Source organism: Dermochelys coriacea, chromosome 6 (assembly GCF_009764565.3).
Source record: "Dermochelys coriacea isolate rDerCor1 chromosome 6, rDerCor1.pri.v4, whole genome shotgun sequence".
Classification (NCBI taxonomy): domain Eukaryota; kingdom Metazoa; phylum Chordata; order Testudines; family Dermochelyidae; genus Dermochelys; species Dermochelys coriacea.
Window position 1 is genome coordinate 66787338 of NC_050073.1, and position 14096 is coordinate 66801433.

The 14096-nt window shown below is 43.4% G+C and overlaps 1 protein-coding gene across 1 annotated transcript in view; it reads left to right on the forward strand.

Moving 5' to 3' along the window:
- Positions 1 to 14096, forward strand: part of INO80 (INO80 complex ATPase subunit) — a 126829-nt gene that overhangs the window by 26820 nt on the left and 85913 nt on the right. Inside the window, exons 5-7 of the mRNA XM_038408051.2 lie at positions 989 to 1162; positions 8625 to 8745; positions 10092 to 10306. Coding sequence (XP_038263979.1) covers positions 989 to 1162; positions 8625 to 8745; positions 10092 to 10306 — 510 coding nt within the window. The remainder of the gene's footprint in view (positions 1 to 988; positions 1163 to 8624; positions 8746 to 10091; positions 10307 to 14096) is intronic.

A 14096-nucleotide genomic window follows, 5' to 3' on the forward strand; every position in this document is an offset into this window, starting at 1 on the left:
TGAAATATACTTACTACTATGTCCAAATTACAATGAGCTGTGGTCAAATAAATGAAATGGACATTTGAGGCCCAATTCATTATTGCTCCAGAATGGGAAAGGAGAGTGGCAGGGAATGATGGCTTTATGCTCTTTTATTCTGGAGCTGATCCCCAGTGAAGATAAAGTAGTTTTAGGACATGACATAACTTGTACCTCACTGTGTATGGCCTCAAAGGCTCTTCTGGCTTTGTATAAAGAGAGAGAATGTTTCCCTTAGAGTATTGTGCTTGGCCTTTCAGGAATGCTCTCCTGAAAAATTATCATAGTAGCTCAGGCTGCAGGTTCATCAAATTTGATATCTTGCTTTTGGTAGTTGCCATATCTTCAGAGAGAAGCAGAAATCCCAATAAGGTAATTATGTAGCGCAATATGTGGTGAGGGGTGAAGGGGGGTAGGGCTGTGTGTAAGATTCATTTCTCTCCTCCATCATTGCTCCTCTTTTATCCAGAATCACGAGGTTAAATTCCATATAGAATTTTTAGCTTTGTTACGGTAATAAATTTACTATATCCTTTTGTGAATCCAGCTATGGTATTTCTGATCTGTTGCAGCACTAAGATGTTCAGGTTAACCTGAACACTTGAAGGAAAAAATGCTTGCCATTTACTGCCCCTTCAGTTTAATCAAGTGTCTCTTTAAAATCAAATAATACAAGAAAAGGAATTGGAATCAGTGGTATAACTAAAGGGAACGATGTAGAAATTGCTGCTTTGGCTGCATATGAGGCATTCCATTTCTTAGGACAGACTAAGAAAACTATTTGTGTTTTGCATGGAAATGCTTTTTGGTGATTTCAAATAGGAAGCACTGTATGAATGGTAATTACTGCAGTTGGGCCAGTTCTGCAGTACTTAATTGGGCAAACAATTGCAGGAATTCTGCCTAAGTAAATAATTCACTGTGAGGTGTGCTGTTGTAAAACTAGAGATGCTTTCACTCTTGCCAGAGCATCCTCCTGAGTGACGACTCCAGTGACACGGATTCACCAAGTGATGAGGATGGAGAGGAGGAGGAGGAGGAGGAGGAGGAGTTTTCCCTTAGCAAGGAGGAGCTTCATAATATGCTGCGATTGCACAAGTATAAGAAACTGCATCAAAGTAAATACAGCAAGGACAAAGAGGTAAAATCCCTGGAATGTGACACATTTCTCATGAATTTTTGACTCTCCCCCCTCCCACCCCCTTTTTTTTAAAAAAATATGTTGCAATATTTTAATTGATCTTAAACTTGCTTACAGAACTGAGTGTAGTCTCGGGCAGACTAGAAAAACATCCTATTGTGCAGCACGAGGACAACCTAAAACTTGGTCCAAAAAATGTAATTTAGTTTACAGGCCAGTGGGCAAGCTGCTGACCTTACATTCTAGAATCCCCTATTCTGAGAATCCCTCAACATTACACAAACACCAATGCACCGGTGGTATCTCTCCTTGCCCCAAACCCATGTACCTCCTTACCAGTGCTAACTACTGTCCTGAGACCAGAATTAACTCAGCAAGTGTGAGAAGTGAGGTGTAATGGGATACTTTTTGATATAGCTAGCTGCTGCAGTTAAGCTTGAAATGGTATATTTAAACCACAGGCGGCAATTCATGGCCTACACACAGCCTCTTTGCAGTAAGAGAATAGTCATGAGCACTCTACTTTTTCAGCAGAGGTTTCTGTCCTCATCCTCCCCCCCTTTTTCTTTCTCCTGGTTTTGTTGGCTTTTCATTTTTCTCAGTCTTTTTTCTTTCTTCACTTTCCTTTTCACATTCCAGACACTGTTTTCCTCACACACTTACAAATCCCTATAACTTTCCCTCACTCACTTTCCCTCTTTCTCTTCCCCTTTTGGGAGAAGAGGGGATCCTGCTGCTGTCACTGCACTCTTTTAGATCTCCCCAACTGTTATGGACCCTTCTGATTCCAACATTCCATGCCTTCTTACATTAAATGGATGTTGCCAAAACTGTTTTGCTTCTATTTGAATTGCAGAAGAAAGTGTGTGGAGGTGAACACTCCCTGTGTTCCCCATTACATACTGACAAACCATAGTGCTGGGCCAGAGTCTGAAATGAAAATGGGCACTCTCACTTCAATTTACTTGTCAATTCCACCACATGGGTGGAGAAATAGATGATTTTCCTACCCTTCTCATTGCTTCTGTCCAGTTTTCTCTGTCCCTGTTCATCCAGTGCAATCTTGTCAGTGAGTGGCCTCCTCCCTGCACACCTTTGTGGCCTCAGGGGAGCCTGGCAAGCAGTCCCTTGGCTCAGTTTTTCCCCCCTACAAGGAGCTTCTTAAATGTACTCCACATTGTTTTTCATAAGTCTGAGAGCAGCCCTCCAGTGACAGCAGCTGATCTTAGTCTGATTTTATTTGCATGAAGTTCTTCTACAGTGTCCTTTAGCTGGGAACAGTCCCTCTTCCCTGAGCATCCATCCTTCAGCTTCCTGCTGCCTTTTATAGGGAAATCAGATGATCCCTGTTTAGTAACTAGGGTTGGCTGGCGTCAGGCCTCTTGCCTTTAAGAGGCAAGCCACTTTTTTACAAATCACATATTGCATTTTGGGAAGAGGCCCCAATTTAACTCTACATGCATTCATATTCTTGAAAGTGCAGTATAGAACACAACTGTTAGGCCTTTTAAAAAAAAACGAAGGCTGATTACACTAGTTATTTTCAGACTGTAGTTTAAGGTACCATTCAGCTGAAACACCCACATTATTCGGTAGCTTGTCCCCAAGGAGGAAGAGAGAACATGCATATAAAAGAGTTTTGTTACAAATTTATTTTTGTGGTGGAAGTCTCACTACTTCTCCAAAAGCTTGCCAGTTAACTGGAGCAGAAGATTAATCTGACAGTATGTTCAGAAGTAAAAAGTCAACTAAACTAGAGAGCAGGACAGAGATTTCCCTGTATCTGAAATTCGTGTACACCACTTAGTTATTATGGTGACTGGTACTTCAGAAGTGCTGATTTTAGAGACTATTTAGAAAAGCTGGACAAGCACAAGTTCATGGGACCGAATGCATTGCATCTGAGGGTGCTAAAGGAGTTGGCGGATGTGATTGCAGAGCCATTGGCTATTATCTTTGAAAACTCCTGGTGATCGGGGGAGGTCCCGGAAGACTGGAAAAAGGCTAATGTAATGCCCATCTTTAAAAAAGGGAAGGAGGAGGATCCGGGGAACTGCAGGCCCGTCAGCCTCATCTCGGTCCTTGGAAAAATCATGGAGCTGGTCCTCAAGGAATCAATTTTAAAGCACTTGGAGGAGAGGAAAGTGATCAGGAACAGTCAGCATGGATTCACCAAGTGCAAGTCATGTCTGACTAACCTAATTGCCTTCTATGACGAGATAACTGGCTCTATGGATGAGGGGAAAGCAGTGGATGTGTTATTCCTTGACTTTATCAAAGTTTTTGATAAGCAAAAAGAAAAGGAGTACTTGTGCCACCTTAGAGACTAACAAATATATTTGAGCATAAGTTTTCGTGAGCTACAGCTCACTTCATCGGATGCACGGTCTCCCACAGTATTCTTGCCAGCAAGTTAAAGTAGTATGGGCTGGATGAATGGACTATAAGGTGGATAGAAAGCTGGCTAGATCGTCGGGCTCAATGGGTAGGGATCAATGGCTCCATGTCTAGCTGGCAGCCAGTATCAAACGGAGTGCCCCAAAGGTTGGTCCTGGGGCCGGTTTTGTTCAATATCTTCATTAATGATCTGGAAGATGGTGTGGACCGCACCTTCATCAAGTTTGCAGATGACACTAAACTGGGAGGAGTGGTAGATACGGTGGAGGGTAGGGATAGGATACAGAGGGACCTAGACAAATTAGAGGATTTGGTCAAAAGAAATCTGATGAGGTTCAACAAAGACAAGTGCAGAGTCCTGCACTTAGGACGGAAAAATCCCATGCACTGCTACAGACTAGGGATCGAATGGCTAGGCAGCAGTTCTGCAGAAAAGGACCAAGGCGTTACAGTGGATGAGAAGCTGGATATGAGTCAACAGCGTGCCCTCGTTGCCAAGAAGGCTAATGGCATTTTGGGCTGTATAAGTAGGGGCATTGCCAGCAGATCGAGGGAAGTGATCATTCCCCTCTATTCAATATTGATGAGGCCTCATCTGGAGTACTGTGTCCAGTTTTGGATCCCACACTACAAGGAGGATGTGGAAAAATTGGAAAACGTCCAGCGGAGGGCAACAAAAATAATTAGGCAGCTGGAGTACATGACTTACGGGGAGAGGCTGAGGGAAGTGGGATTGTTTAGTCTGCAGAAGAGAAGAATGAGGGGGAATTTGATAGCTGCTTTCAACGACCTGAAGGGGGGTTCCAAAGAGGATAGATCTAAACTGTTCTCAGTGGTATCAGATTACAGAACAAGGAGTAATGGTCTCAAGTGGCAGTACGGGAGGTTTAGGTTGATGTTAGGAAAAACTTTTTCACTAGGAGAGTTGTGAAGCACTGGCATGGGTTACCTAGGGAGGTGGTGGAATCCCTTTCCTTAGAGGTTTTCAAGGTCAGGCTTGACGAAGCCCTGGCTGGGATGATTTAGTTGGGGATTGGTCTTTCTTTGAGCAGGGGGTTGGACTAGATGATCTCCTGAGGTCCTTTCCAACCCTGATATTCTATGATTTTTGACAACTGAAAATGTTCTGTCAACTATATATATATTTTTTGTTTGACAACCTGAATATTAGTTAGTTGTACCGTCAAACCTCGCAATAACGCACCCCGCGGTACCGCAAATTCGGATGTAATGTGATCATAAGTTGGCTCCCCTTTAAGGCCATAATACTGTTTGCGTTTTGCCGGAATACTTTTTTTATGACATTTATAAATAAACCGCGTTCTTCCGGTCTTACAGGATAAAGTGACTCGTAGCCATTGCAGGCCCATTGCACTTAGTTCTCTGGTTGTACGTGTATATGGTGTTTGCTTATTGACTTATTAATTTCTAATATTTTTAAAAATATTTTACCGTTATGTATATGCCAGTTTGCAAATGCAGGTCGTTTTCTGCCCAAGAGAAATTGTATGCCCTAGATCAACTAAAGAAGGGCAAACAACAAACTCAGCTTGCTAGAGATCTAGGAATTAGTGAGTCCACCCTGTGAGGGTAGAAAAAAGAAGAAAAGCTCTGTAGCCTACCCTGCATTCTTGAAAAGGAAACTGGTTTACAGCGTAAAAAGGTCAAGTTTCTTAATGATGAAAGCCTAGATTCAGCCTTATACCAATAAGGTGTCCAGGCTCGCTCAGAAGGAGTTCCCATTTCTGGCCCTATTCTGAAAGCTCAAGCAGAGAAATTTGATACTTATCAATGGAAATGAATCCAAATTTAAGGCGAGTGGTTGCTGGCTGGACAGATTCAAGAAAAGGCACCCTATAAGCCAAGTTCTTGTGTGTGGGGAAATCCGGTCAGCTGATAAAGAGACTGCCGATTCCTACCCTATTGAGCTTAAAAAGTTGCTGGAGGAAGGTTGCTACACAGCCGAACAAGTTTACAACTGCAACGAGACGGATTTATGCTTTAAAATGTTACCCGATCACACCCTCACAACCAGGACTGATAGCCACAAACAAGAAGGCTTTAAGCCGAGGAAGGACCAAGTCACACACTTGTTTTGCCTCAACACGTCTGGCAGCCACAAAGTCAGACCTCTGATGATCAGAAAAGTGAGGTCTCCCAGATGTTTTCATCATGTTAATATGAAGGCCCTTCCCTTTGAATACACCAACAGCAAGAATGCATGTATGAATAGCTCCATGTTTGAAGACTGGTTCCATAAAACTTTTGTGCCAGCTGTTCAGGCTCATTTGTGAAAACTCAAGCAGGAGCAAAAAGCTCTCCTCATGCTGGATAATTGCCCTGCCCGCCCTCCAGCAGAAAATGTTGTCAGTCATGACAGCAAGATTAAAGTCTCTTATCTCCCGAAGAACACTGTGTGAGAAATCCAGCCACTGGACCAAGGCATCATATCGGTATTTAAGCAAAACTATTGTCGCAAAATGATCAAGCGGATAGTAGCTGATAACTCCTTCGTTGACATCACTGGCGTCACTCAACTTGAAAGAAGTCTGTCACCTCGATGGGAAAGCCTGGGCTGCTATCTCTGCATGTTGCATTGAACAATGCTGGATAAAGGGTCTTGGTCCAGCTTTTCCGTCATTTACGCACGATGAGGGTCACGACGACGAGCCTGAATTTACGAGATTCATTGAAGACGACATACGTTTAGCCGAAGAAGCACTCAGAGAATATGAGCACAGTCATCATGATATCCTCAACTGGTTTTCAGCAGATGACATCTGCCCCAAATATGGACACATCTCAGATGATGAACTTGTTGCAAATGTCAGTGGGAAGAATGAAGCTGCACCACCAGAGCCCGAAACCAGTGGCGCTAATGATGACTATGATGATGATGGCACCTCAATTCCCCCACCAAAAGTGTCCAAGGCAGTAAAGCACCTCAAAGCCAGTTTTGAGGTGACTGGAAACTCAAGATGTGGACAGCGTCAAAATCCTCCAACTCGAAAGCATTCTTGACTGTGCTAGAAGCCAACAGTCTGCGGCAAATAAGGAGACCACACTAGATAGCTTTTTTTTTTTTTTTTTTTTAGAAGTGATGAAATTTAAAATTATGGAGTCATGCAACCAGATTGACTTTGTACTCTGCGCAATGATTAGTATAGTCGATTTCACATGTTTCTTTCATGTACATGTAATTAAATTACTATTTTTGTGTTTCAAACGTGCTGGGATAACTTGTGGTGGTAATTTTTTTTTTGTTTTTTAATTAAGACTTTAACTGACCGGCTTGAAATGGTAAATTTTCATAACCCCACTATCAAGCGATCCCGCGATAGAATATTTTGGACCCCAATTATGACGTTATAGCGGGGTTTCACTGTACTTGGAGTAATTGCTTTTAACACTCTTTTCCTAGCTGATTTATGGACACTCTACTTGTGTTGTTGTCTGGAGAGTCATGAAAACGATGTAATTTCTGGATTATTAAAAACCAGATGCTGTACTCTCTTCATGCTTAAAGGGATGCTATCCACTTCAATTAAAAAAAAAATTAAAAATAATTTCAGGTACTACATCTGCCCTGTGGTTTCTCAGGCAGCATTTATGGCACTGCAGCTGTGTTTCCCAATTTTTTTTAAAATGTTTTCCTCTGGACTGGAGTCTGTCTCAGAGGAGGGAGGAATTGGCCCCCACCCATTCTTGTAGAGGTTTCTGTGTATGTGGTCCCTTCATGCCACCTCAACATAGGACTCTATGTGTTAGGTTCCCGCTGTTGCTACCCCAACAGAGCTATGATGGAGTGGCACCATTGAAATCTCCACCACACACACTTAGTCCTCTACCGGGTTGGTGCCCAGAGGAGTGGAGAGCACCCATTTGTAGGAATACCTGCCCTGGCTGCCACCCAAACGTATGAGTGCAGCCTTCCCATTCCCTCCTCTTTTTTTTTTTTTTTTTCTCTAGAGAGATTGAGGATGGTTTGGCCTCAGGTCCTTCCTTCACCCAAGAGAGAATCAGTCATGTCTGGTTACTCAGACTGAGTACTAGGAGCAATTGCAATGACTCTCACTATTTCTGGCCAGCTGGGAGCTGCAAAGACAGCGCCTCCCCTTTCCCTGGCTGCTGAGAGATGCTGTGGTGGCTGTGATTCCCTTTGTACCCAGAATGCACCAGAGGAAGCAGGAGCATCTTGCCCCTTCATTGATGTCTGGGGGTACACCTCAGAGGCCCTCTCTTTTCTCCATCACACTCAGGACATCCAGGAAGACCCCCTCTTCCCTTGATGGTAGTGGTGACTCACACCCCTCTCAAGATACAACAGTGGCAGTAGTTGTCTTTCCCCCCCTCCCTCTCCCTCCAGCAAGCAGGTTCCTAGTCTGCTCTGGTGATGGGCATGGGGCTGTACATGGCTTTCTCCCTCTGTGGGAGCCTGTGTATCGTCTTGACAGACAACACTGCATTGGCTACACTGGCCGTATTTTCACTCTTTACTTTGCAAACCTGAAGGTTAGAAACATTACTTTTTAAAAAAAATGAAAACAGCGATTCTGACTTCATCATATGACTGCAGGAGGTGGGGCCCTACACATGTTCTTATAGTACCTATGCTTTAATTTAGTACAGCTTTTTGAGCACCCTATTAGCAACTTGGTGGGAGCCTGATGGCTATGCCTGCTTTGCATAAAGTAGAGCAGATTTCAGCTATAAAATGGGAATGTGGCCTATAGTAACGATATAGGTCCTAACATGCAGTGTTCTAATTTGAGCCAAGCAGATGGCTATTTGAATTTAGTTGGAGCATTGTATGCTGAGATCTGTAGGCTGTACAGACAGTTCTTACATATTACTGTATTAGTGAGGAGGCTGCAATTCACTTTGTAGAGATTTTGGAACCAAATCTGGCCAGTGGCTTTACTTTATCTTTATTTTAATCCAGTTCAGTTTTAAATATGGAGGAGTACACATTTTTCAAACTTTTCTTTATGGACAATATTTGAATTTGTTTACTCATCTATATCTGTTAACAGTTATGTTGCTTAACTGTTTACTTCTGCTTCAGTTGCAGCAATATCAGTACTACAGTGCAGGGCTACTCTCCACACATGATCCCTACTATGAGCAACAGCGCCATCTGCTAGGGCCCAAGAAAAAGAAGTTCAAAGATGAAAAAAAATTAAAAGGTGAGGTAACCACCCTGTGCTACTAACTGGAGTTTGTGTGATTAGACTTGTCATATTGTATTTCCACTTACTAATAAACATTAATCTTCATGGTTAATGTAGGTGGTAGGTAGGTAGGCAGGCAGGCAATATCACATTTTATAGAAAGAGCCTAAGACTTAGGTTGTGGCTTATCTACTCCCCCCAGAGAGAGTTGATATGAAAACTGGGATTAGAAATTTGGAGTTCCTGCTTCCTAGTCTTGGTCACTGACAACTTAGACTATGCCTGTCTCTGTCACTCTAGAGCTAATCACCCTACAACCTATTTCATTACTCAATAATGTTTTGGAATCAACAGATATCATTGCATACTGTGGTTCTGGTACTCTATTTTCTGGCAAATATAGCAAATGCTTGAAAAGCACAAGAAGTTGCCACGTACCTGGATAGTTCTCCTTATAGGTGTGATCCTTCTAAACAAGGAATTATGGGGACTGAGACCACAGTCTAGAAAGTGGAGGGATGTGTTAGGAAACTGCTGTCTGGGGTGAATTAAAATAGATCTACTTCTGACAACTCTCAGCTAGAGTTTCTCAGATGCATGTTTTTCAGGAAACACAGTTTCCTTTCTTGACTGAGCTGTCAGCAGCTAGAAATCTGGGCGGAAACAGGAAGAGAAGGTTGTGAACTATCAATGCAAAGTGGATTCTGCCTAGTGCAAGTACTGAAAGTCTGATCTATGTTCAAGAAGGTTATTTTGGCCTGCCTTCCTTCCCTATCCTCCTGAACATCCTTCTAGCTACATATGTTTTTCCTCTCAGAAACTTAAGTGTACTTGGCTTTGCAGAATCTTTGCAGCTTACTTGTTAATTATCCGATCCTAACGTCTGTTAGTTTCCTCTGAACACATGGTATCTGTACTAAATATAACTAGACATCTCTTTCAAATGACCAACAGCTTGGTTTGAGACTTATACTAAATGCTGATCTTGGTTTGTTTTTTTTAAAATGTCTGTGACTAGAGCTTCACTCAAGGGCAGAAAAACATACAGGCTTCCAAGTATTTTAACTGTACAGGCATGTTTCCCTGGGGAGAGGAGTATCGAGCTCTCATCATTTAGCAATATCTAGGAATATTTTTCCTAATGGCTAAGTAATGAAAAGGTAGCTAGTGTTATGAATGGGTGGGCCCAGAATGGGATGAACATAAAATTATTCCTGGACCAGTCCCGTTTTTGCTGGTCCCGTTTGTTGTTAGATATAAAGTGGCTAGGAAAGCAGGGCAAGGGAGGACATAGGAGTTGATGTGGAGGATCACAAATGACAGGAAAAGAAACTGATCTTGTGTCAATTGTTCCCATGCAGCCAAGTTGAAAAAGGTGAAAAAAAAGAGGAGACGGGATGAAGAACTCTCCTCAGAAGAGTCACCAAGACGCCACCATCACCAGAACAAAGTTTTTGCTAAGTTTTCTCATGATGCACCACCACCAGGGTCCAAGAAGAAGCACTTGACCATCGAACAACTGAATGCCCGCCGACGGAAAGTGTGGCTTAGCATTGTCAAAAAGGAGCTACCAAAGGTGAGCTTGGCCAATGACATTGAATGGGGGATGCCAAGGCAGAGAAGGTTTGAGGAATCAGGAAGTCAGAATGCAGTCTGAGAGCTTTCTGTGGATCACCAGATATCACAATAATATTCCATACTCCATCTGTTGCTGTGTTGGTGAGTGAGGTGCTCTTCCAACTTCTGATTTTTTTTTTTTTAAAGTTTTCATTAGATTTTAAGTAGGTATATAATCACTGCAAAGAGGAAGGGGTGCATTCCACAGAAACAAAGAAAAGGCTGGAGAAGGGGAGAATGGAGACAATGGCAGAAGTGTAGGAGAGGAGGGAGCGATCGATGGGTTGTTCAGAAAATGAAGAACTTGTGAAGCAAGGCTTCTCTCTGAACTGGCTTAGCTGCTGCTCAACAGTTAAAGGAAAAATGAGTCATCATACAAAGAGCACTCAGTCACACTACCTTTACAGTGAAGAAAAATTATTTAAAGTAATATTCAATAGAACAGTGGTTGAAGGGTCTTTTAGAGAACCTTGTACAACTTGTATTGAAGTGTGCTTGCTTAACAAAACTAACCGGCCAGGGCCAAATGGAGACTTTTATAGTTAAAAAAAAATTTTTTTTCAGGGAGTCTTGTTTTATACTTATACTTTTTTAGTATTTTGTAATAACACACTAATTGATCTAAACTTTGTAGCAACTGCAACTCAGGTGAGATTGGGGAGATAAAGAAGGACAATTTTAGCCATAATGTGCAGAGGGAACTGTGCCGCCTACTTCAAGTATGTGTCTGAGTGGATCTCACTGTGCAAGATTGGAGTCTTTTGAATAGCAGTGTCCGTTGGGGCTGTTCATGTGCCCTGTGCCTCCTCGTGTTCCGTATGAAGGATGGGGTGGCTATGACCTTCCCTCAGTTCCCTTGCCGATAGCAGCAAGACAGAATCTGGTGAGCATCCAACTTGCTAGTTCTTAGCTCCAAGTAAGTCTTCAAAAAACTGTTCCGAACTCTTCTGATCCACCTGACTTACGATTGCTCTGCACGATATTGACTCATCTGTACTGGGTACAGATGGTGAGACCCACTCTGTATAAGCCCTCCCCCCCTTTACAGGGCCCCTCAACGTGGCAAGTTTGAAATCTGGGGACTTCAAGCCTATCCTTCCTCTGACAGACTAATTCTGTTCCAAGATAGGCACAATGGGTGCCTCTTGTTTGGGAGAATCCCATACACCGAGCATATGCTTGGTGTACCTGTTATTTTTTGTAAGAATGCACAAATCATGGAAAGTGTGGTTGAAATTCCATCACTTGGATCCTTCAGATCGTGAGGAGATGGGCATCAGAGTCTTGGTACCAGACAAGCCAGCTTCCTCCAGTACTGCATCTAGGACACATGTGACACCATCACTGAGAAGGAGGCACTGAGAGAAGACCTGGAACTGGTCTGGAACTGAAGGAGACTCCACTGGCACTACAGACACCTCTGGTACTGAAGGCCAGCACTGAAACAGACTGCTCCAAACATGAGGGCAAAGACCCTAGCTTGGAAGTCAGTGACTTTGCCCAAAGACAGACTACTAAAACCTCAGGAGAGGGAACCACCAAACCCTGTTTGGTATTGAGAAGGCACCACTCCAGTTCTAGCAGTGCACCTTTCAGTGTCGAAACCTACAGCTGAACCAGGGTTGTTTGAAGTACATTGGAAGAACTAAGACCATCCAAGGCATCCACCAGTACCAGTGCAGAGTCTGGTATCTTGGCGCTATATACCTTGGTGTCACCCCTTAAGGATACTTACTCCACCTCTCCATCACCGGGGCATATGTTCTCATCTCAGTTGAGCCAGAGGATCTTCTCCTCTGAGATCCTTGTGACATTATTGAACAACTAGCTGGCTCTCCCTACCAGGCTCAGCTGCTGTCTTGTCAGGAGTGGCATTGGACTACTCAATACCAGATAAGACAGCCATACCCATATGTAGTATAGTATTTCACTGTGGTCGTATTGGGCTTACTGAGGTCCACTTTCATATGCCTCTTAAAGCAGGTTTCCAACTCATTTCAGGAAAAGAAAAAGATTGCTCTCCCCAGTAGTATCCCTGGCCAGACCACTGGTGACACATGGGAAGAACTAGGAAGAACTGGATGTGGGGGCAGAGCAACACCAGTGTCCTGTCTCACCACCTAAGAACATCTCAATTTCATCATGCAATGAAGCAGTGTCTTTGGCATGGATACTGGCACCCAGATGACTTCAGTTCATTCCAGAGCTGCTTAGGAGAATCACAGAGACTCTGGAAATATAGGCACCTGTCATACAGGAGAAATCTCCTAAATTGTTTGCTATAGAGTAGTGCCCTTCCTGTCTAAGATCCTGTCTGACAACAGGGAAGACCTCGGAGTAATAATCAAGGAGGGCCAATTGGTGGCCAAGATCATTCTCCAGATTGCAGTGGATGCTCTGACATCATGGCAAATCTATGGCCACAGTGGTGACAATGGACAGAACATTGTGTCTTCAGGGAGCAGGGATCCCTAGGGAAGAACAACCCAAGACTGAGGACCTGCCTTTTGAAGGCATGGAATTATTTAACGAATGAATGGACAGTGCGCTACACTCATTAAAACTTTAAAGCCATCTTGCTCTCCCGAGGGATTTACACCCTAACAGACTGCAAACTGTAGTGCCCTCAACCCTAGTTGAGGCAAAAGGTCTTATCATTCCAGACAGCCTGAGTAACTTGCCAGAAAAAGCCTAGTCCTGCAGAGATAATCAGCCTTTCTTTTCCTTGGCAAGGCACCGCTTTCGTACCATACATCAACAAATTTGACAAGACTTTTGAGAGCCCATCAGATCCAGTCCCGAGATCATGACCTTCAGAAGCCATCTAACTTCATTCCAGTATCTAACTTCATTCATGCCGTAACATCAGACAGACAGATACTAGAGATCATCACCCTTGGCTACCCCATGCAGTTCCATTCTTTGCTCCTTTCCCATCCCTCTTTAGGGACCCTTGTTACAAGTGGAAGTGGTTTTGTTACTTCATCTAGGAGCCATAGAGGAGGTGCCTACCAGTTTTTTAGGGAAGAGGCTTCTTTTTCTGGTATTTTCTTATCCTGAAGAAAAAAGGAGGCAGGGTGTATTCAGTCTATCCTAGTCCTAGAAGACTCGGATACATATGCTATCTCGGATGGTAACTTTTTGCCTCCATCATTCCATCTCTTCAAGCTCAGGACTGGTTTGTGGCTCTCAGCTTGCATATGTCTGTATAACTATCCATCTGGCCCACAGGAAGTACCTAATCACAGTAGAATCCAACCATTACCAGTACAGGGTGCTGTCCTTTAGCTCTCCAGCACTGAGAATTTTCACAAAATGCCTGGCAGGGGTGGCAGCACGTTTAAGGAGAAAGCGTATCCATGTCTTCTCATACCTGGACGACTGGCTGATCAGAGGCAAGTCACAGCAGGAGACTGCAACAGCCTAGAGTATGACCTTTCCCTGTTTTCCCAGCTAGCATACCTTGTGAACTGCAAGAAATCTTTTCTTACACCATCACAGATGATAGAATTCATAGGAGTTTTGATCAACTCTTGGTCGGCAAGAGCTTATCACCCAGAAGACAGGTTTTTGTCTCCAGTCAATGACAAACAACCTAAAATCGAATCCAACAATGACGGTGCATGCATATCTGGAGCTTCTAGGCCACATATTGGCAAGTGATCCTACTAGACGTAACTATCTGTCCTTGCAAATGTGGAAGAGTTCAGTGTACTTGCTATCCAATATCATATGAACAAGAGTCACTG